Source organism: Cupressus sempervirens, chromosome 5, assembly GCF_028749045.1.
Source record: "Cupressus sempervirens isolate cs-2001-9-10 chromosome 5, ASM2874904v1, whole genome shotgun sequence".
In the NCBI taxonomy this organism is placed as follows: Eukaryota; Viridiplantae; Streptophyta; class Pinopsida; order Cupressales; family Cupressaceae; genus Cupressus; species Cupressus sempervirens.
Genome location: NC_143122.1, coordinates 282214452 through 282239764, shown reverse-complemented (window position 1 = coordinate 282239764; position 25313 = coordinate 282214452). Strand labels below are relative to the sequence as shown.

General features: G+C 34.2%; 1 protein-coding gene across 5 annotated transcripts in view; it reads right to left on the bottom strand.

Annotated features, from left to right (window-relative positions):
• Positions 1-25313, bottom strand: part of CAND1 (cullin-associated and neddylation dissociated) — a 65529-nt gene that overhangs the window by 10067 nt on the left and 30149 nt on the right. For all 5 annotated transcript variants that reach the window (XM_089829813.1, XM_089829814.1, XM_089829815.1 and 2 more), the window contains 11 exons: positions 5932-6046; positions 5567-5721; positions 5317-5440; positions 4446-4496; positions 4273-4355; positions 2564-2648; positions 2284-2385; positions 2096-2194; positions 1625-1738; positions 1443-1526; positions 1121-1261 (listed from right to left, as the gene is read on the bottom strand). In XM_089829813.1, coding sequence (XP_089685939.1) covers positions 1121-1261; positions 1443-1526; positions 1625-1738; positions 2096-2194; positions 2284-2385; positions 2564-2648; positions 4273-4355; positions 4446-4496; positions 5317-5440; positions 5567-5721; positions 5932-6046 — 1153 coding nt within the window. The remainder of the gene's footprint in view (positions 1-1120; positions 1262-1442; positions 1527-1624; positions 1739-2095; positions 2195-2283; positions 2386-2563; positions 2649-4272; positions 4356-4445; positions 4497-5316; positions 5441-5566; positions 5722-5931; positions 6047-25313) is intronic.

The following is a 25313-nucleotide window of genomic DNA, read 5'->3' as shown; positions in this document are numbered from 1 at the left end:
ATGGCTTGGCTTGTAAGTCACATGAGAATGTCATTGCATCTATGCCTTCTGTACAAATTTGCAGAGAAATGAGCATGTACCTCGACATAATTAAAATCCTCAAAAGAGAGTAATGTCATTTTGGCATTTCTATTAAGGGAATGGTTCTTTGGTAAAGATCTGTTTCTTTTTCAGCAGGCTTCCTACTGGGCCAGCGCACGCTTAGGCCCCATGCCCCTGCTAGGCTGCTGACCCCATGGGGTTACAACTGCTTATTTATTTCTGATGGGAATGGATCCCCAGTTTGTGGCTCCACCAGCCAGAGTCAGTTATTGCCCAGTTGAGGCTGAGGGCCCACTTGAAACACTCATATATATTGCTGGTGTGGTTAAGAGGGTAATATTATTGAATTGTTGATATACTGAGCGTTTGGTAGCAAGTAATGCTCAAAATTGTTTACAATGAGATTCTGCTTCTCGCCAACTTGGCTCCCTTCCAAAGCCTTGATGGGACAACCTTTTCTCAAAAACCTGTACCACCCGTCCCCACAAACAATCTGGTAAAAAATAAATAGAACCATCAGGCTAGAATTCGGGACAATTATTCCCAAAGCTTCTCAATAAACATGTCTACAAAACTGAAAATTAAAAGAACTGCCTTGTAGAAGAGCAATAGCGAGTTGACCCAAGCCTTACATGTGTGTTCACTGACTTCTGCTTGGTAGGGAAAGTTAACACTAAACTCACTTGTATGCAGAGTGACAGAGAATCCAAATCACAATGAAACTAAACATTATGAGACTGATATGAACAGTTGTGCTGTTAACTCCCGAAGGCAAATTTTTGAAAGATGAAATCATCTGTGGATAGTTTCTAAAATTCTATGTCTAGCATTCTACATATCACAATCATGCTTGGATCATAAGAACAACTTTAGATGAGCTCAAGATGTAAAACAGAAATTGTAGGGCAAGACACCATGGGACGGAACAAAACACCAAGAAATGCTATTACAATTTTAAATGGAAATAAAAGCTGACAGACTCAAAATGCTATTTCTATACAACTGATACAATAAAATAAATTGACTCCAAGCTAAAATTCTCAGATCATTTGGCACCATAAGGACTCGCATGTCACACCTTAACAGCTGTAAGCCTTGTTATCTCATTTCCCATGCGATCAACAAGGAGAGGCAAACATGCAGGTAGTTCAACTTGAAGGCTGTCACCAAATGTTGAAATAACCAATCCCATGCAAGAAATTGCACACTCCTTGACCTCCTGTATATAGAGATCCAAAATCAGATAGAAATAAAGGCACAAATCGTGGACCAATAAAATATATAGCAACCAAAATCATACACGGGATGTAATAAAGCATTCCTTTTGGGTTCCAAAACATTAATATTACTGATATTAAATCAGCAAAAATCATATCCAGGTAGAGAGCTGAAAATCCAACCTGATCCTGATCTTGATTGGCCAACCGCATCAAAATGGTATTGTAAATGGGATGAATATAAGGCTTAAAATCAAAAACTGGTGGCTGCAAATAAAAAATTGATTTGTCATTTATGAATAAAGGCATAAAACATAATCAGTTGGAAATAATGGCATTCATTGCAAATACTGATAACATCTTACAAGCAAAAATTGTGGACGGATTGCCTTAACCAGTTCTCCACAGACCCTCAATGCCTCGGCTGTGACTTTGTAGTAACGATCACCCGCAGCAGAAAGAACAGGTCCAGAAAGGGCCTGAGACAAGTTTGGATTAGTTTATCAACCAAAGAATTCATTGTTCAGTTCAACCCCAAAAGTATCTCAAAAAGGCAAGAATACAGGAAGAAAAAAATGGCATGGAAAATATATTAGAGCAGTGAGCATTTCTTGAGATATAACTATACTGTGTATTAACCATTTATTTGACTTCAGAAAAGGGCAAAAAGAGAGTAAAAATTGTTCCCTATATTCAAATTGAGTGTCTCCAAACACACTCTGTCAGCTAAACGGATTAAATGGACATGATTATAAAAGAAAATATTCCAATAGAAAGCAAGAGAGCATGGTACTTAAAACAACTCCACTTACACTTCAATATAGCACAACCATTACCTTGATGTAGGGATGGAAGACCACTGGTGAGTGTGAAGCCATCACAAGTCTAGTGAATACAAGAGCCTCAATCTTAAGATTTGAGTTTGACGAATTGTCCTGATACAAGACGATACATTCAGAACAAAGACAACACAATAGATATGAGAATACAAAATCTCAAATAAAGCAAATGTTCTTTATCTTACATTAAGTGCTTTCTCAATTCCAGGCACCAGGGAGCCTATATGATCAGCTAAGCAATCAGGTAGCACAACCACAAGCTCCTTCAATACTGAAAATGCCCCAACCTGCATAAACATTCTTGGATCAGGATATTAGTTGCAAATTTTTACATTAATATAAAAATACATGGAAATCAGGAAGATAAATCACAAGGCCTCTATCCTATGCAAAAGAAACTATAAACAAAAGAGTAATATGTATTGCAGAGCATCACCGTTTCCCACATATAGATCTACAACTCACCTTAGTCTTTACTGATTTTTCCCTGAGCTGCCTGTTTAGAGACTTAACTATTTTTGGGACTTCTTGCTTCAACATCAACAATGGGCTGCCAAGACATTGAATGATATAAGCCATTTTGAAGATTTATTATATTAGAAGATATGATAGCTGCATTTAGTTTAATGATCAGTTGCTATAAAATATTAACAAAAAAATGCCAATATTCCATTACCATGATTACTGTGCTATGATTTTATAAGGCAGACCAGTAACCAAACAATTTGAGAAAAATAACTACGCTATCCATGAACACTCCTTTCAATCATGACAAAAAAGCACTACATCTTCAAAGATTGTTATAGAGAATGCAATTACAGACAAAATGGGAAAACATCGAGCCATTCTCATTTGATTCTTCCTATTAGTGAAAAGTGGAAGATCTAACACAACTTCCCACACGTTCACTATGAACAGTCAACTGATGATGTCATTTCCCATATCAAGCCTTGTTCATTGTTCCACAATGTCAACTCAAGACCAAATCATGAGCTAGTACCAATATCTTGTTGGTATAATAAAAGAAAATTCATATGATATAATTATACAAGCTTTATCCAGACTAAATGAATCATCTTTGCCAAGCCACTTAGAGTTCAAGAAACAAGTCTCCAAAACAAAAATTTTCAACTTTCAAGAAAGATCAAGATGGCTCGTCTCAATATCTACACTTTTACACTGCACCAAAAGTTCTACCTCACATGGTTTTTGTCAATGGACCCTTGGTCTTCTGGTGAAGTTTAATTGTTCTAAATGAGCCCACCAGGGATCAAGTCTCACTAAGTGCAAAGCCCTAATTGTTCTAAATGAACCTGCCAGGGATCAAGTCTCACTAAGTACAAAGCCCGAACATCACAATGGATGAGACTGGGCTACGCCTCCAGCAACTTTGATGGACTGGATAGCCATCAGCCCTTTGCTCTTAGCCAGAGAGGTTTCAGCCTAAAGGGCTCCTGCTCCCATATCAGGAAGCTAAAAGTTCGTTGTGGATGATATCAAATCATAAATTGAAAATTTATCTAAGTCAGTTTAGGGTTTTCTCCCATTAGTTACATATTAATAATTATCCCATTTTTCTGGAAAGGGGGAACTGACTAAGCTACAGAGAAATCTAGATTGCCAATTTACAGATCTTATTAGAGCTTTATAAATGGCATCCACCTTATTCTTCTAGAGATTTTAAGGATTGTCTTGATTTTGTATTATTCCTCTTGTATTGAGATGGATATGAACTTTCCATAACATGTGAGTTAATGCAAATGGTTATTTTGATGTCAATGCAGACAGATGGGGGTTTCCTCCTTTCATGCTCCTTTGTATATATTATATAATCCCAGTGAGCTGACATCATTATTTCTTGTTAGAGCTTTCGAAAAGGTAACCAAAGTATCAGCTTTATCAAGATTATACAAAGATTAATAATGTCATTAATTCTCGGTCATTTCATCTAATGTTCTCTACAACTTACAAAGGCCTCAATAACTAACAGCATAAAATTAGAGATAGCGTCAACAGACATTTCTCAGTAAACAGTACGTCTGTCTTTAAAATAACACAGTTGGAAGTCAAACTACCATGCACAAGGCAGCCAACAAACCTTTAATAGGATACCATCTCAAAAAAATCTGCAGCATTACAAAACATCCTGGCTACATATTTCATTAAGTACTTGCCTTGAATGTCGGGCATCCCCTGATCCTTTAGTCACGTTCCCAGTCTGGCGTAGCAACTCGATGAAGGCATTGAACACATCCATCTGCAGCAATATTAACAAGAGTTTGAAATCATAAAGTGCAAAATAATGGTATTATTCACCTGAACAAAAATGAAAGAAAAATGTTAATACTTTAACATTTTCTTCTCTCTCTTTGAACCTCTCTATCAGCCTTGGGCAAGCCTGCAAAACAGATTCCATGCAACCTTAGAACTCATTCGCATGCCCAATGAGACTATTAATCTCTCTGAGAAATTAATGAATGAAAAAGATTCATCTCAATACTGTTAACATATTCGCAAGGATATCACAAAATTGTTGTGTTCAATAATTGAAGCAAAGAAAAATTTGGTGTATTGTGAAAGTCTAAATAATGCTATCATTTTATATTTATAAAAACACTTACTGGGAAAAATAACGAAGTGTTCTCCCCTTAGATTACTTCCCATTTAACAAACCAAGGAAAATGCAATAGATATATTTATCAACAAAGAAAGCAACGAGAGTAACCATGCCATCTCTTAGCATTCTCAGTATTGCCATTGGCACATAAAGAACTGGGCTACACTTCACAATGCCAAAACCTTGAGCAGAATTCACTGTGGGAAGAAGCAAGTTATGTTTCCTTGGCAGGTGTTAGCTAGCAATCATTTCATATAACATCTTATAAAAGAATTCCTAAAGCTAACCACATTTTGAAATGAGATAAAAACTGATATATATCATTTCAAACTCAATTTATTCCTATTTGTGCATAACATTAGCAGGTTAGTGTTATGCCAAGAGAATGGAATTTATGTATCCTCTTAACTCTAACAAAGACAAAGGGCCATTCTTGTCACTCTTTGGAGGTAAACCATAAACTCTGAAGAGACACTAAGCCAAAATTATTGGGCACACAAAGGTCAAAAAACATGGCAAATGTATAGGACAAATAGAGTCAACTTTTATGAAAATGATAAACATCTCCCACCAACAATTGAGAAAGGTTCAAAGCACATGCCTCCTCATACAGCTTTAATAGCATTTCTGGACGAGATGTTATCACAGCAGACAAACACTTAGCTGCTGCCCTCCGAACCTTCCAGCTGATATCCTCATCATCGCTATATTCATTAGCACTCTCTCTACATCAACAGAATAGTATTCACATGTTGGTAATAAAATTCATAGTTACATGAAAATAAAAGACACCATTGCGCAAAAATTAAATTTTCTCGAGCAAATAATTCTCTTAAGCAATTTTAACATACTCATCCTCCTCCTCTCCATTACTCTCTTCTGTATCTTCTTCCATATTATCAGTGTAGTTTGGATCATAGCTTATGTACTCCAGAGCAAGTTCCAAAATTGTATCACAATAAACAGCCACATCTCTGGCACAACGTAGGACAAAACTCTCCAATGCCTACAAATTGCATCTTCAAGGTGATTATTTACAGATTTTTGAACAAACAGGGTTTTCTATTTGAAGAATGAAATCTGAAGATGCATTTCACCAAAACATACAAATACTTTCAATATAGATGATATGAACTTTTAAAATGGAACCACTAATGTTAACAAATAGTGTGAGATGAAAATACATAATTTCTCTACAACCAAACTCTTTTAACACCTGCAAGCTATATTCTCTTAGCTCCTCATCAGCTTCAGATGCACTTTTACAATAGTTAATAAGCAGGGGAACAGTTTCATTTAGATGCGGTCCAAACCTGTACCCAACAGCTCGACTGCAAGGGAAAAGGACATATATTAGAAAGTTCATCAGCGGAGTTGCAAAACATTTACCACTGATAACTTATAAAGACAAATAGCAATCAAAATTAATATTAATAATCTCCACAAAAAACTCTGCATAAATCTAAGGATAAGGTATTTGTTTAGCATGGCCCACAGGCTGAGAAAATAATTTAAATACCGAGTTAGATGGACAATAATGTAATTCATTTGTGTAGGAGATTGTGAATTATTCATACTACATAGTGTCAATTTGTTGTCATGCATGTCATGCTTAGTTGTTGGGCATGTATAAATTGCAGGTTTCAATAACATGGTAAGTGGATCAACGAATGGCTGAAATTGGGATGAAAATTTAATATATTCTGAGCCTTTCAAATATAGTTTTTTTTTACTTTACAGGGAATGTTCCTATCAATTGGTGACAAAACATGTATTACATTAAATATAACAAATTCATTTAAATACATTAAGTATAAACTTTTCTAATTTGATATATAAAATAAGACAGTATTTGAATTTAATTTAAATATTTTAAATCGGTTAAATATTATATATAAATTATTTAGAATCTAAATTGCATATTTTAAAGTAGGACAGCTTGATTATCTAATCTGATATTAAAAATAAATAAGACTATTAAATTTAATTATAATAAATGCTAAATTTTATAATAACAAAATAAATTAAATAAGGCAAGAGCCTACAACGCATCAGTAAATTGCGAGCCTCTCATTGGGGAGGTCTTGGGTTCAAATCTACTCGAGATTAACACATAATAATAATTAACCTAACCATAATAATAAAAATGAATGATAAATAATCTAGGCTTCCGCCAACTACCTATCAAAAAATAAAAAACATAATAGATTAAATAAAGTATTGTGTGACATTTGAGAAGTTTACACATCATCAAAATATTAAAAATATAAGATTAAATTTTTTTTGGATTGGTAATGGGCCAAAGCCGATATCAATGTGGGGATTGAAATATTAAAAATATGCTATCTTACTCCTACACATAATAACCACCTCAAAAAGCAGCCTTTAGTTTTTTTGTTTCATGCATTATATGAATACCCATCAAAGCAACGCTAAAAGTGAAGAGATTCGCGAGAAATGTGAAGAGTTGACAGGGTCACAAACACTCCCAATAGCATTTACAATGAATGAATTCATGAACCAACAGTAAAGTTCAAAGACCCGAACCGTCAACACTTATCCCATATAGAACATGAAGCCTAGACATCTTTTGTGATGCCAAGATGTCACATGCACACTGCCATGTTATCCACGATGCCAGACATCACACGAACAACACCATTTCATTCATGATCCCAAATCATCTTCTAGTGGTGATATGAATACAAAAGCCAGCGGAATAAAATAAGATAGGCGCTGAAAAGAAAACATCTTAAACACAATAAGGAAGCGAAATGCTGAACAGATGTCTAAGTTGGATGGGAATGATGACAAGCAAAGGCCAAAAGTCTTAGATAGAATATAAAGATGCTTTTGAATAGAACAATGAATATAGAACACCATCAAAAGAATAAATAATATCCATCGCTGATACAAAACTCTCTCTGAGCAAGAGAGAGATTATTCATATGACTTGCTATCTCTTAACATGACAAGTATAATGAGCTGCATCAAAAAATGTCAATAACAAAATCTCATTAAAGATTTTAATATTGTCATCTCAGCATGACATTCACCATGCCAACTCCTAGAGGGTGAAGAATCAGAAAACTAAGTCATGAATTCTCTCTCATAACATCCACCATGGCTACTCCCAGTGGATGGAACAAGGGCTTTCACCTCAAACTTCTCTCACACACAAAAGAATACAATAACAAGGTCTTACACCTCAAACTTATTTTGCAAAGAAGAATGCACTAAAAAGGGATTGCACCTTAGATTTCTCCCACACATCAAAGAACTAATTAACAAGTGGTTGCACGTTGAACTTCTCCCTCACGAAGAACTCATTAACAATAGATTGCACCTCAAGCTTCTTCCTCATGGAGAACTCATTAACAAGGGAATGCACCTCGAACTTCTCCCTCACATAGAACTCATTAACGAGGGATTACACCTCGAACTTCTTGCTCACAGAAGAGAACTCATAAACAAAATCTTCATGATGATGATTCTCTCTTTCTCTAAGACAAATATCAACCTTCTAGCTTCCTTGTCCAAGTTAGACTTCCTCTAAATTTGATATTAGCCTCCTCGTCCAAGGTTGCGTGTGATGGATAGTCATACTCCCTCTTAGCAAGGCACCATTTTCACTGCTTTGATTATCATAACAAAATAAAGTTTATTCCAATGTTGACCAAACAAGGATCTTGTAATTTCCCTATCCGATCTTTAGATAATTAGAACTGATTTTGTTGAATTCATGAGGCTTCCTCTCTATGAACGACAATATTGGTTTCTAAGTAAACAATGAGATGTATTTATGATCTGTATAAGTGTATTTATAATCACCAATCTGCTAGTGCACTATGATGACAACAATTAAAGGCGTTGTTCAACTTGTCTCCATAACTTGTAAAAATGGTACACTTTCTAGTTTCTTCCTTCAGATATACGCATTCGGTTCTACCAACCACAATTGGTCACTTTGAACCACTTAATAAGGATGTAAAGCAATAAATAAGAAATCATGTCATAACTTCCATATTCTTTTTGTCGGGCATTTTTCATTCTTCACCCATTAATAGAGTATGGTGCCCTTTCTACCATAATCTTATTACTCCATAATTATGGCTTTGGATAGAACTAATAGATTGACTGATTGATGATGTCTTCTCCCCCATCAACTTGAGTTGTTGGTTGTAGTTCTACATCTGTTTAAAGACTAATGAGAATGCTGACTCTGCCTTAAGAAGACTGTTCAGATATTATCACTGACCTAGAACAAATCAATTGTGTCCGTAGATAATATACTTGTTGAGTGGATATTGTGACTTCCCTCTAAACCCCCATTGCTAATGTTGACCATATTATATCGTGGGATTTAATTCCTTTTAATGAGATGCTGACACTGCCTTCTATAACGCTGCTTGGGCCTGCAATGTCATCATTTTCTATCAAAGATGGTATTTCAATGTTTCCTTAGGATAGACTTCTGCACTTTCAGATTAGAACAAGAACGAGATTGTAATTCTTCCAATTGCTTCGTTATTATGTATGACTGTATGTGTGCCTCTTCCAAGTCAATTTTACATCCTCTTTTAGTATTAGTTTGCCAAATAAGCATCAATTCCATGAGTTTTATTAATTTATAATATGTATGTATGTATGTATGTATGCATGTATGCATGTATGTATGTATGTATGTATGCATGCATGCATGCTGAAGTGGATGATATTTTTCCTAGAATATTCTTCGCTGGCAATCACTATCTATTCCTTTGAGTCTATGTTAGAATATTAAAGTGCTCTTTCTATCTAGTTCCTCTGTAAATTAATCTCCATCTTTATCATTGATGTTTCCAGGCAAAACCAATATGCTGATGAGTGGGATCTTCCTTTTATGATTCACTAACTCATCTTCTGTTCTTTTCTCTTCTTCGCAGTTGCTAAATGTATAACTCTTCTTTTCAGACTTACAAGATGATCTGTTTATATCCTTATTATTACCTCCTTTCTTTTCTGTTATCCCTTATTTTCTTTCCGATCTCTGTGTGCTTCCCCTAAGACGTGAACTGTCATTATATACCTTAAAGATTGGAATGATAAGACATGTTTGGGAAAAGACACCATCTTATGTTTCTTAATAATCACTTTCCTTCATAACTAATTGCACCTGTTTATTATTATTACTAATGGATTGATATATTTCTGGTCAGTCATCATTCCAAATCAGACCAATAGCATTGACTGAATTGGAACGTTCAGACTTTCCAACGACACTCACTAGACGTTCGACATCATAATTAAGGAATTGATATTCAAGAAAAAGAAAAAGACTAATTGATATATTAATTGACATGTCACTTCTAACATCGACACTCATAGACATTTGGCAGACATATATACTTCTGCATAGAACACATCCAAGATACAATCATATCTTTGGTTTTGACATATACTAGCACTTGTACCTTTGAGGGGTACTTCTAACATCGACACTCATAGACATTTAGCAGACATATACTTCTGTATAGAACACGTCCAAGATACAATCATATCTTTGGTTTTGACATATACTAGCACTTGTACCTTTGAGGGGTGCAAGGGTTACGCCAATACACACACACACATATATATAATGACATTTGTGTATTATAATTGTGAAAAATTTGGTAGTCTTTACCTCCTCTCTCGAATCTTTCAGTTTTTACTTTCTAGTAATGATTTGAAGAGCATAAGAATTTGGGTTCATCATAAATAGAAATATTTTAGGATTTGTAAACCTCATTTATTTTAATATTTAAAATATCATTAGCTTAGTTCTCATCTAAGGAAATAAATAGTATGGCTACTTTTTTCTATATAAAACTCATCTCCTCTATTTCTATTTGATCTTCTTTATCTATCTACATCTCTTCATAGCTCTCCCTAAATTGAATAATTAATTCCAACCCACGTAACTACGCACTCTCTCTCTCGATGTCCCTACCTATTCTGATCTTTTGTAATGGGTACCCAGGAATGCCCAAAAGCTGAACCAACTGCTGAAATTATATTAATTCTAAAAATGCTGCAATCAAGTACAAAGAGATGTATTCCAAAGGCCAAACCCTAAGGGAATGACGTCTAGAATGTTACAACAGAAAATGAACGTCCTCTATTACCAAAAAAAGGAGTGTGATTCACACATCCAAGCTCTTATCAAATGCAAGTCATAATCATCCGATACAATAATCCGATGCTCAACAAAGAGACTTTCAGCCCTATTTATCCTTTTATCATCCTTCTGGAAGGAACTAAAACATTAATTAATTGTAAGAGCTAGAAGCTTCCTCCTTCCAATAATTAATGCATTCTCTAGAAATCCCTCCCTAGCAATAATTAATTAAATCATGAGAGGCTTCCGTCCTTCCAATAATTATTACATTCCCTAGAAGCTACTCCCTTGTAATTAATAATTAAATTAATTAAATACAAAGTCACCTTTAATTTTTAATTGAATGACTTTATAAGAAATTAATTTAATTTCTTCTTATTCTCCACTTAGACTTTGGAGAACGTGAAGGCCAAAAGATGGGATCATTACAAATCCGCCCTCCTTGAAATTGCTTGTCCTCAAGCAATTAAGTAACATAATGAACTCCAACCTCCACCTGGATCCCAACTGAAGTAATATGTGATATCCATATGGACATTAAACAAACTACAGATGAACATCATTAAGACCAACCACATGACCTGCAAGTTAGCTTCCAAAACTTGTGCTGAAGAAGTATAAGTCTGGATGTCACCAGAAGGCGGCTCCATAGAAGATCTATGAAACCTCTTCCTCCCAACTACTGCAACACAAAATTGAATCTTTGTAGATGGTGAAAACTGAGCCCAACTCCACTCAAGTGAATGATCAACATCAGCCTCAAACATTAGATTGTCATAAGACAATGTTGCATCCATGTTGAACATAGTACTATCCCAAGAGTGAACATTAACACTTCGTTGATCGATAGTATAATATGACTCTGTCACTATATTGCTCACCTCATTAGCAATAACAAGTGTACTATCATCAGAACACACATCTACAACCACATGCATACTGCCAAACTCCTCGTTGGATGGTTCAATTGACATAGAAGTGGCTGCTGATATGATAGTATCCTTGCATTCTTCTAATCCCACATCGATGGACTCCATATCACCAGCATCATAGCTAGGTGGCTCTATATGTGTCTCAATCCCACCTGATGAAACAACTTCTTTCTGCACTGGAGCAACATACAAATCTTCAATATTGATGCCCATCTGTCTAGCCATAAGTTGCAACATCATATCCATTCGCCTATTATGCTCCTGTTGCATCCGCTGCCCCTCCTCTAATGAACTAAGTAACCTAAGCATTGCATTTTCTTGATCTGGACTGGTATACATTTTGTCAAACTCTTTTCCCTTTATCTTGCTGTTCCAAATTTCCTATAAGAACTTCACAGGATGGCAGGACTAATAGCTCTGATACCACTGTAATGGGTACCCAGGAATGCCCAAAAGCTGAACCAACTGCTCAAATTATATTAATTCTAAAAATGCTGCAATCAAGTACAAAGAGATGTATTCCAAAGGCCAAACCCTAAGGGAATGACGTCTAGAATGTTACAACAGAAAATAAACGTCCTCTATTGCCAAAAAAAAGAGTGTGATTCACACATCCAAGCTCTTATCAAATGCAAGTCATAATCATCCGATACAATAATCCGATGCTCAACAAAGAGACTTTCAGCCCTATTTATCCTTTTCTTCATCCTTCTGGAAGGAACTAAAACATTAATTAATTGTAAGGGCTAGAAGCTTCCTCCTTCCAATAATTAATGCATTCTCTAGAAATCCCTCCCTAGCAATAATTAATTAAATCATGAGAGGCTTCCGTCCTTCCAATAATTATTACATTCCCTAGAAGCTACTCCCTTGTAATTAATAATTAAATTAATTAAATACAAAGTCACCTTTAATTTTTAATTGAATGACTTTATAAGAAATTAATTTAATTTCTTCTTATTCTCCACTTAGACTTTGGAGAACGTGAAGGCCAAAAGATGGGATCATTACATCTTTATCCATATTTTAACCTCTCCCTATCTTTTTTCTATCTAATTGTCATTTTCTTTATGAAAGGGACAACCTATCATTTCGAAATCAACAATTTATAGGCTCTATCTCCTCCTCTCCATATTACTATATATCTCATTATCTCTTCCTTGGGCCCATCTCCCCCCCCCCCTCTCTCTCTCTCTCTCTCTCTCTCTCTCTCTCTCTCTCTCTCTATATATATATATATATATATTTCATCTTCCATCTATTCTTTTGTCTCTATAATGTTCTTTCTTTATCTATTGTGATTGTGTTGTAAATGCTTTCATGGATAAAAATTGGAGAAATTATGACAAATCTTCAACAACCCAACTCTAATCCTTAGGCCTCTCTCTCTCTCTCTCTCTCTCTCTCTCTCTCTCTCTCTCTCATCTTCCATATATTCCTTTGTCTCTATAATGTTCTTTCCTTATCTATTGTGATTGTGTTGTCAATGCTTTCATGGATAAAAATTGGAGAAATCATGACAAATCTTAAACCTCTCTCTCTCTCTCTCTCTCTCTCTCTCTCTCTCTCATATTACTACAAAATGATACATGTAAATGTCGAACCTTTGCCCAATGTTGCATAGGCAATCTAGAATCTTTCACATTCATCTTTCTTTACCATAAATTTGCTCAATGCCACATTAGTGACCTTGAATTTTGTTTGTTGTTTTTACATATTTAAATTTTTGCGAAAAGTTTATATCATTTGTAGTCTTCAAGGGAGCCACAAGTCACAATCATTTTCATAATGGAATATGTTTAATTAATATGTTGTTTCCCTACCTCCATTATTGTAGCAAGATAACAATCAAGTTATTCAATACATATTTTATTGCATACTATTTTTTAAAAGATTTTAATGTACTTGAAAGTAGATAGATGTGAATTCTATAAAAGAATTATGTAATAAAAGTTACCAATCAAATTTTAAAAATAAGAAAATAACTAAAATAGAAAAAGAGTTTACATTGTCATTTATTTTATTCTAATTAATTATTAATTCAGTAAATATTATATATATATATATATATATATATCATTTCCGAAGTCTTGTTTGAAACAAATTTATATTTGTTTACTCCACCACGAATCGATTAAGTATATGCAATCCACTATCTCACTCATGTATAATGAACCCTCCATATTCCAAATAATTTTCAAGTCCAACTAGATTCTAAAATTTTTGGGAATTATACAATTGTTTGTTAAAAGATAATTTGGCATGTTTGCTTTCTCTTTATCTCTTGCATAATTATAATATCCCACAGTCATAGTCGATCCCCATATGATTCTTGGCAGGTATGAACAAGTGTTCGGCCATAGTTAGTGGCGAGTAAATGTCCACCTCAACTCTAGCTCGTGCGTTAATCTTAAATACTATTCCCGTATTCCAAATAATTTTCATGTCCAAATAGATTCTAAAATTTTCAAGGATTTTACAACTATTGGTTAAGATAATTTGGTATGTTTGCTTTATCTTTATCTCTTGCATATTTATAATATCCCATCAATCACAACTAGTCCCCATATGATTCTCAACAAGTATGAACAAGTGTTCGCCTATACTCAGTGGTGAGTAAATGTCCACCTCGACTCTGGCTTGTGAGTTAATCTCAAACGCTATTCCCAATTGTAAAACCATCCAGGAGACAACCTCTATTCAAAACTCCCTTGTCATTTTGGATTTATATCTAGCATAGCCCAAACTACTAACAGAATTGACTAGAAGCTTGGAGGCAAACCCATCTGACTAGCGATCAAAGTGTCTTCTACATGGCAATGAATCAAACACGTCAGTTCATTTTCTGTGACTACCACCCACAGATTTACAGGCCGCTTTCCTATTTCCTAGTATAAGACTGCCGAATTGTCCAAAGAATCTGTCTCATGCCTTTTCCGATGAGTAGCCTATTTGTTAATTACATAGGTAAGAATAATTGGTAATATTATTATTAATTACATTGATATATATGGATCAGTATTAAATATAATTTTTATATTATTAAATTCTCTTTTATATTGTTTACTATTTATTATTGATTCTTATTAGTTCCTTCCATAGGCAGGATACAGGATACTATAGCATTCAGTGAAATGCTACTTTCCAATTAAAGTATCCAATCATATTCTTTTATTTTTCAAAAAAAATTAATTCTATATAGTTCTAAAATATATTGATATTTTACTAATTTGCAAACAAAGTATTTATTTCCAATCTTATTGGTCGCTTCCTCTGCAATCATGAGTTAGCTTTTTAATTTTTCACTTTGGTCCAAACATTATAGCTACCATTAATATGATAATGAAATGAAATAAATAAGTTTGATAATACGTAAAAATATCTTCTTCATATCTTATCTTTGATTAAAGTGTCCAATCATATTCTTTTATTATTCAAAAACTTTTAACTCGATATAATTCTAAAATATATTGATATTTTACTAAGTTGCAAACAAAGTAATTCTTTTCAACATGCATTAGCTTTTTTTTCACTTTAAATTTTTTTTGGTCCAAACATTATAGCTACCATTAATATGATTTAGTTTAACAAATAAAAGAATAAAGATTTATATCATATTTTTATATCTTTATATTTCCTATTTACAAAAATTAAAAATAATGTTTAATAAAAATCATAAAATAGTAATAAAAACATATTAGTGTTAGAATAAAATTCTTTTGTAGAAGTAGCAAATTGAACATTCTAGATTACAATTCAATTTTGCTTAAAAAGAGAATATGTACATATGAATTATATGAGACTAAAGCTTAACATACTTATTATTCAATTGGCATTCTACTAACATAGCTATATTGCATACATTTTTTAATACTTTGATCGTCGTCCTTGTTTTAGAAAAGATATCTTGTTGTTCATGTAATTATACTTAGCATTTAATATCTATATATTATAATATGTTATTGTATTAATCATATATTATATTATATTAAAAATATATTATTAAGATGATATATTATATATTATTAATATGATATATTATATATCATATTATATTAGTAATAGAATTATTATTATTAATCTATTTATACTTGATTTAATATTATTATTTGTCTTATTATTTGTTATTATTTGTTATTATTTTATATCTTATCATTTTGTTATTATCACAATAACCAAAAAAAATTGTATTATTAGTATTATTATATGAACTTATTTATACTATTTATTAAATTATTTCTAGGGAAGGGGACATTACAGATCTTTACCAATCATACTACCACACAACCTTGTTGATTCTCAGCAAAAGGATTTCACACTCTCCCTCTCCTGCAAAAGCTCCCTCTAAATCTTCAAGCACTCGATCAACCTCCTGACTTCTTCGTTCAAGGTTACCCACAATGCTTGCCTTAGAGGAATGGTTACCCACACACACCATCGAAACTTCAAATATGCTAAAGTCTAGGATTGTCCTCCTTGATTGTTGGAAACAATTCTTCAATTGTATGTTGTCATTGATGTTACACAAATGCCTATATTAACCGAGCAATGTAGAGTTTGCAGTATTAACCTTGTATATCTCAGTATTGACCGAACAATCGAGTAAAGAAGTCAATTCAATATTAATCGAGCAATTGGTTAATAAAGGGTATCCTGCTTACAATATTAACCAAGTGGTCGGGCATCGAAGGAATTTCAGTATTAACCGAGTGTTCAATCCTAGTATTGACCGAGTGACAGCAGAATATAATTGTCTAATTGTTAATTAATTAAAACCGACTATTTGAATGTTTATTGATTATTTGGAAGAGTATTCAAGCCGACTTGTCTTAGCTTATTGTGTATAAGAAAGGTCAAGTTCTGAGGATAAAATGAAACAAGTAGAATATGAAATAAAATGATGGATATGTGAGCAAAGGCAGAGCAAGAAAGTGTGAAAGATAAGTTGCAAAGAACATCTGATCAGAAAGGATCCAAAGATCAAGCCAGAACAGAGATCTAAATCTGCAAAGGAAGTTGCTTCATAAATCAGGTCAAATTGATGTTACCTTCTAACCATTGTAGAAAGAAATGTCTTAACAAAGTTAACTTAACAGTCATATTGTAAATCCTCTAACAAGGTAACATTTGAAGATTCGAGTATTTGAAGACCTCTAACAAGGTCACTACAGTGATATAAATCCTCTAACAAGGTCATACTTAACAGTATGTTTTGTAATCATTAATAGGGTTGGCTCCTAACAGGGCTCACTTCAAAAGAGTGAAAAATATTGTGACTAGTTGCAAAGTGGTTTTTCCCAAATTGGGTTTCCACGTTAAATCTTGGTGTCATTTGTGTTCATGTTATTTGCTTATGCTTTATATTTCTGCAACTAAGTCATTAGATTGCTTTGCTAACCGAGCATGAGTACTTTCTAATGTTAACCCAGCTGGACAGTATTGCATGATCGGTGAAAGTTTGTATGGATATCTAAGAGACAAGGAATTGTTTTGTTGTAACTGATTCACCCTTCCTCTCTAAGTTACTCTTTACATTTCCAACATTGATCATATCCCAGATCAGACTTTAGTGGAATTTGCGAAGCTACCAAATGTCAAATGCAAATTGAACTTGCAATCTGTTCTCTGTAGTTGAAGAGCTTTACTACAGATTGTAGCACCTGGCCTTGCAACATTGCAATCCTCTTAGCTGGCTTAAAGACTTCTTCACAAAGCTCCCTCTTGATCCTTGTTGCCTCAGAGAATGCAAAGAAGCTCCCTCTGAGTGCCATCACCCCTTTTAGAAGAAACTTGTTATGAGACATTGACATAAGCTCATGACTGCAAGTCCCCATGTGTGGTCATATCTCCAAATGGCATGATGTCCACATTGGATGCTTAATCTCTCCCTTATGTAATTTCAGATAATTAACCCCTCATCCTTTTGCCCCTTGATACATTTTGCATTTTGCAACAAAGAGAGATTATTAAAAGTTCCTAGAAACAAACTATCCTAAAAGAATACATGAATAACTATTTTAAAATAACTGCATAAGAAAATGTTGAAAGATAACAAATTTCATTACAGACATTAGCTTCCTCTAGGATCAAGAAGTAAGAATCTCATGCTCGCACAAGATGTTAGGACTTGTTCAATCACCTCCAAAGAAAACCATTAGATCTGCAACTAAAATCTAGGAACTTTTGAAGCAGAATGTGCACTCAAACAAAGCACCCAAGTCTCTAAGCTTCCCACAATGCCCTAAAAAGACAACAACAGACTGAACAACAATCTGAAGTATCCCGGAAAAATAAGTTCAGATCTTCAAACAAATTTTGTGATGCACCCATCATTAATCAAATCAATAACCACTAAAAAATTTCTGCAAGACATATATATATATATATATATACACGAATCCCATAGAAGTGAAATAGCTTTCCCTTAAACCAACAAAAAATAGACACTAGCTTGTTGATCACTTCAGAATCTCTTTAATTCCGTATTAATCCAGCACATATGAATCTCTTTAATTCCAGTCATGCATCTCAATCAAAATAATAAAAGCATATCTTATCTTTAAATTCAAAAACCAGTACAAAATTTGAATAAGTTCTTTGGGACTTGAAAAAATATATAGAACCATTCTTAGAAAGAAAACCAATAAAGATTCAACAATAAAAATGACGCCTTTAAATTCAAAAAATTATACTTTCAAATAAGAATCTTTCTGAATTGTCACCAGATTCTTTAAGAGGTGAAGCATCATAAATGTTTGCAACAGCAACTTGATGTTTTGGATTTGATAAATGAACTCTAGCAAAGTGGCCATACTTGTCACATCTGAAGCATTGAAGTCTCAAGAGATCCTTCCTCTTCTTTGGTTCGAGAATTACACGACAACCTTGCAAACCATCCGTAAGTGTTTGATTGTTGATCTGCTCCAAATTAGGAAGATAAAACTTCCAAATGGCTATCTGAAAACCAAATCGCAAACTCTAAAAAAAATCTAGAAGTTCTCATTGTCATGGTGTGTGAATCTCCAAACAGAATCATGCAATGAAACACCAAAAGGGGTGCAATGCAATACTTCATCATTACGAGACACAATGCTTGAAACTGACAAGATAATCCACAAGTGAATGGTGTGATAAGATGAAAATCCTACATCTCATCGTGTGATGAAACGTCATGATTGCACACAATCAGATGTCTCAATTGCATGCAATGAAATGCTAACCATCCTTTCATCATGCAATAAGATGCTTACAAGGGGTGTGATGCAATACCATGTTCAATGTGAAAACAATTCAAATGCTAAAAACACTAGGGAGTATTGGATATGCACGATTTGAGGAAATAAGCACTTGATTGTACCACAAATAGCAATACAACAGATAATCCATTAAAGCATCTAACTAAATAGTTACATGGAAATCTAAGTGCAAGAGAACATCACACACGAAGGGTACAAGTACAAAAGTGAAATGAAGAGGGCAAGAGAAGATAGAATATGTTGACAATATCCCACATCTAGAAGACAATTGTCCTTGTTCTTCGATCCCCAACATAGTATAGGTAGCAACATCTCCTAACCAAGTAGAACCCAAAGGCCCACCACATCATGCTCGTGGAGATAATGACCCAACCACAACCACAAAAGACAAAGGAATCCAAGGCTAATAAACATGTCAATCAGTGCATGATGCAAGAACTCAATGATCATGAATGCAATGCAATACACTAGGTCACTAGTCAGAGACACTATAGGATAAGTGTGTAGGGACTCTAGTGGAGTATCACTACTTATCTTGAGTAGCACAAGTAGCATCGAGTCTTTGTTCCAACTCCCATAGGAAGCTAGACTCATAATGTGTCTTCATTCCAACTCCCTCAAGAGGCCAGATATCATATTCTTCATTCCATGTTAGTTCCAAGTCTCTCAGGAGGCCAAATATCGTATTATTCGTTCCAACTTCCTTAGGAGGACAAACACCATACCTTCTTTCCAACTCCCTCAGGAGACTAGGTGTTCAATAATTTTATTTTTCATTAAGTTTTACTACCCATGTATTTATTTGGTTATCACTTATTAAACCTCTACATGATACCTTATCGACCACTTCTGGGTCAGGATAACCGTGAGGTCACTCCACACCTCTACCCTACATACCCTTTTCACCATAAAATGAGTGTCGTAAGTAATGCACACTCCCAACCGAACCCCCAAATGAACAAACACTCAACCGAGTTAAATCCAGGTGTTCAAATCTCACAAGATCCCACCATATGCATGCACAAGTGCTCATAGGTAGACACAAACAACCCTACATAAAACCATGATACAACAATATGAAAGGGTTAAATTCAAGAAATGCAATCAAATGAAGAAGGATTAACACACTTGGGGAAAACATACGAGTGGAAGCCATAACGAAGCTCATTGGCACATATCTCAATCAGCCACTTTGTTGAGTGCACAGACTCTAACAAAATGCTCTAATCATCTAGTTAGAACACAAGGATAGCATACAATAGCCAAAATACACCAATGTACCAAAATCCGGTAAGAACTAAAAGTCCACATTTACATCTAAAAGCACATATTTGGATCGAGATGTAAAATACTTCCGAATGTTCTCTAATCATTATGACGCCACGATCCTACCCTTTGTGGCAAAGGCTACTAGCACATAATCCAAGTCAAGCCAAACAAAGTGACAAACAAATACTCAATGGTATGCAAAACAAAGTGACACCAAAAACACCCAAAAAATCGAACATGCTGAAATTCAATGAAATCAAAAACCCTTTTCCAAATCATACCCAAACTCCCAAAAATCAAATAAAAGTCAAGTTCCAAACACACTCGAAATCGGGCAGCATAACTAGGTAAAAACTCTCATTTTCCAATAAAAAATTCACATAAATACTCACGCTCATCCAGCCAAGTCATGGAATTGCATAAAAATAGAGGGAACACTAGCTCACAACCTCCAAAAATTTAGCAATCAAAAGGCATTAAAATGAGGAAGTCCTACCTCAAGCCAAAGCTCTAAAATCGAGAAGAGAATAAGAAAATAAAGGAAGTATAGTATCCAACTGCCTGACAATTGTGGTGGATATGGAGTTGTGCCACGAATCCAATGAGCTACTCCTCACGAAAGATCCGACGATCCAAACTCCCACCATGAGCACTTAACTCAATTTGGCATAATAAGCACTTCTTCAAAAGTAACTTATAAAATAGATTATTAACACACGAAATCTATTTACCCTTTCCCAGATTATTTTTAATTACTTACAAATATTTGAAATTCAACTCTACGAAAAAATTAGTCAGTAATAAAATTAATTAAATCAAATTAAAAAATACCCCAAATCAATTAAAGTAGCAAAGGTTTAATATTAACAATAATTAGATATGTCGTTCCATACAGGTATGACATTGGTTTAAAATAAATGGTCAAGGTCACTATCTTTAGGTGCTCATTGTCGAGGATATAGGTACACAACTCAGATCCTATAATCAGAGTGAATGTATCAGGTACTTATTCCATAAACAAGCAATCATCAAGTATAGATGCTCAATATATAATAGCTGAAGCAAAACAATACACAATCACGTAAAGGAGAATTGGACAACATGTAGATCTCGCAAGTGACTACGACTCCACTCGCACTTTGCAATAGCACCAACAAGCAATCCAAGCATAGCAGTGGTGCTATACAATATAACATACAATTACATGACATTTCATTTAAATTAAAACATTTAAAATAAAGATTCTAATCATTTAAACATATAACTCAGTTGAAATTAAAGGAAAAATATACAAATCATAAAGGTACAATAATCATGAATCCAAATAACATCTTCCATATGCAAATATAATCAATAATCCCAAACCCGAATATATATAAATCCTTTACTTATTATTTACCAATGGAATAACAATTGAATTACTCAAGCTCATCTATGGCCTAATACTTTACCAATCCCAACTAGTCATCCTGAAGCAACATCAAAGACTCAAATGCAAGGTACACCAAACAATGCTAGGCACCATTATATAGATATAGTCAAAATAATACTAACAACTTAATTACACATATAAGTCAACACCACTGTAGGAATCAGAATTAGGTGGCATAGTCCAATGCATCACACAATGCAACCACTAGTCATATCTCAAGGGTGCTCACAGATTAACATTGTGATATCGTACCAATCTAGGTAACCACTGGTTGTTTGGCACATATCTCAATGAAACCATCAAATACATCACAAGCATCATAATTTAAACATAAAGCAAAATCAGTCAACTAATACAACATAAAACAAATCACCCAAGAGTGTAAACATCAAAGACTCAAACACAAGGTACACCAAACAATGCTAGGCACCATCATACAGATATAGTCAAAATACTACTAATAGCTTCATCACACATATAAGTCAACATTACTGTAGGAACCAAAATTAGGTGGAGTAGTCCAATGCAACCACTAGTCATATCTCAAGGGTACTCACAAAATAACATCATGATATCGTACAATCCAGGTAACCACAGGCACATATCTTTGAAAACCATTAAATACACCATAAGCATCATAATTCAAACATAAAGCAAAATCAATCTACTAATACAACATAAATCAAATTAGGGTCTAGACCACTCATGGGTCCCAACATGATCACTCAAAAAGGAATAGCAACAAGGTCACATGTCAGGATGGCATACAAAACGCAAATGGGAGAGACAGTATACCTCTCTCCTCCAATCTGCATCTCTCTTGAATGCAATAGCTCTCAAGCAATCAAACTTTGGTAATTCATTTCTTCTACTAATCCCTTGAATGAAAGATTCCCAAGAGTGAGGAAGGTCATTCATGGCCAACATAACCACTTTGTCCCCAAATAATTCTCCACTAGCATTTAACTGATCCTCCAAATTTACAATTTTCAAAAAGAAAGATAGAATAGGATCCCCTTTTACCATCTTAACATTTAGAAGTTGACGTCTCAAAGCTAAGGCACTATTAGTGTTGTTGAATTCATAGAAACATTAAAGACAATCAAACATCTCCTCAGCTGAATTCAACTTGGAAATCACGGGAAGCAAATGATCTTTAACAGAATCAATCAAACTTCACATAATTAAGGAGATCATTCTCCTCGAGTACAATTAAGAGCCTGAATCTTCATGAAGTGAAGTTGGATGCACCATCAAACCTATTTCAACTTTCAGTCCATTCACTATTGTTAAGAACATAACAAACAAGGTCAAATGATGAACAAAGAGTAAAGTGTAACGTGACAGATCTAGTTTTGGATCATTTTCTTATAACTTGGCTCTAACAAAATGTTAAAATTTGAACCAGAATGCAAAGACCTGAAACATAAAACACAAATATAACAGAAGACACAGAAGACTTATCATGGGAAAACCCTCCCCTTGTTGATGAAATACACAGCACAGCAAAATATTGAATCTTTATAGAGATCTCAAAACCACTACAATAAACTTCTTGCTTAAGATTGAAAGCATAAAAACTTCAAATCAATAAGCCTTGTTCATCGTATTCACAGATTTAGTACATGACTATAATAGCAGAATAAAAAACAACAGACAAGTATCTCATAGATACTCCGGTACTGAACGGTTTACAAAATAGATATATATGTTTCAATCATACACAGATCAAATATGCTAAGGCAGTGAGCCCTGCATGAAATGAACCAAAATTCTCCACCTTCACATGCAGACCTGAATAAACACTATCTTACTTGCACAGAATAACCATCTCAAAAAGCAACCTTTTGTTTTTTTTGTTTCAAGCATTACATCCATCAAAGCAACACTGGAAATGAAGAGATGGGCATGGAAGGTGAAGATTTGATGGTTACAAACACCGACACTCTCAATAGTATTTACAATGGGAAAATTCATTAACCAATGGCAACCTTCAAAAACACGAACTGTTGACACATCCCACTAACAATACATGAGCCTAGACACATCATTTGTGATGCCAAGACATCCCACGCACAGTGCAATGTCATTCACAATACCAGACATCACACAAACGATGCCATATCATTCACGATGCCAAGTCATCCACTACCAGTGGTGATAAGAATATGAAAGCCAGAGGAATAAAATAAGAGAGAAGATTCTGAAAAAAAAAACATCTTAAACACAAAAAGGAAGCAACTACTCGACCAAGAACCAGACAAAGGCCTAAACTCTTAGATACCAGACAGACAAAGGCCAAAAATCTAAGTATAAAGCCTCTTTTGAATAGAATAATGAATATAGAACACCATCATAAGAATGAACAATATCTATCGCTGCTACCAGAACTTCAACACCTACCTAGATGGCAATCACCTCTTCCATTTACATTGCTTCCATGCATAATGGGTGTTTACATACAGCTGTACAATTGATGCATAGGTAAATATATATACCATAGGTCAATTATTCAAATTGTTGGAAGGTTACAACTCTGAGGCCAGATTTGTGAAAATCTGATCTGATCATAACTCTGTTGTTTACCATGGTCCTTGGGTTTGCTTATTACCACCTATTTGCCATCCTTAGATAATATTGCTGGTGTTGTATTCTTAATGCTTGCTGATGACTTTGAAGAGCACACACTAATACTGAGCTGAATCAGCGTTACAACAAATTTTACCACCTATTTTAATTATGCAAATATAACTTCAAAAACATCAAGCAAACCAAACACACAAATAACACAAAAAACCATGACAAAATATTGTTTTATTAACTTCTTACAAACTGTAGTCAATAACCCACATAAGACAGTGATCTTACAAACATGAGTTGCAGCTCACTAGAAGCAGCAACTCCCTCTGAACACAACTTGATATGAGGCGCTGACCTCCAATAAACTTAGCTTGGAAGAAAAAAACTTCTATGTACTATGCTCAAAAAAATCTCTATATTCTACTCAATAAACTTAAATCTATATTCTACTCAATGAATGTCTCTGTATTCTGCTCTACAGGCATCTTTGTACTTCCTCTAATTTCATTGCACTTCATCTCTGATTTTTACATCGCTAAAAATCTTCTTAAACTGCACTTCCCTTTTTATTTCATAAATATCCATAAAAACTCTTCAAGAATTAAAACTACTAAAAATGATGCTGTGCTTTTGATTCTCAAAATAGACGATTTCTCAAATATTCTGTGCACCCAAATTTGATCAGTAAACTTGAACAAATCTGCATAAAATCGTTATTTTTATATCACATGAAATCTTTCTTTTAATGGCACATCAAATTTTCTTTTTATCACATAAATCAGATTTGGTTTAACTTATCATATCCTCAAACCTTCTTTTCTTATTTACTTCTGAAAGTGACAGCCAGTTTTATTCGATTTGATATCCTTGCTTTTCCCTTTCCTTGGTAATGCTTACCTTCTTTTAGCAATATCAAATATTAGGTGAATTCTTTTTAACATAACAGCATATTCTTTCTAACGGAAGCTTCTTGTATCTTTTTGCATGTAC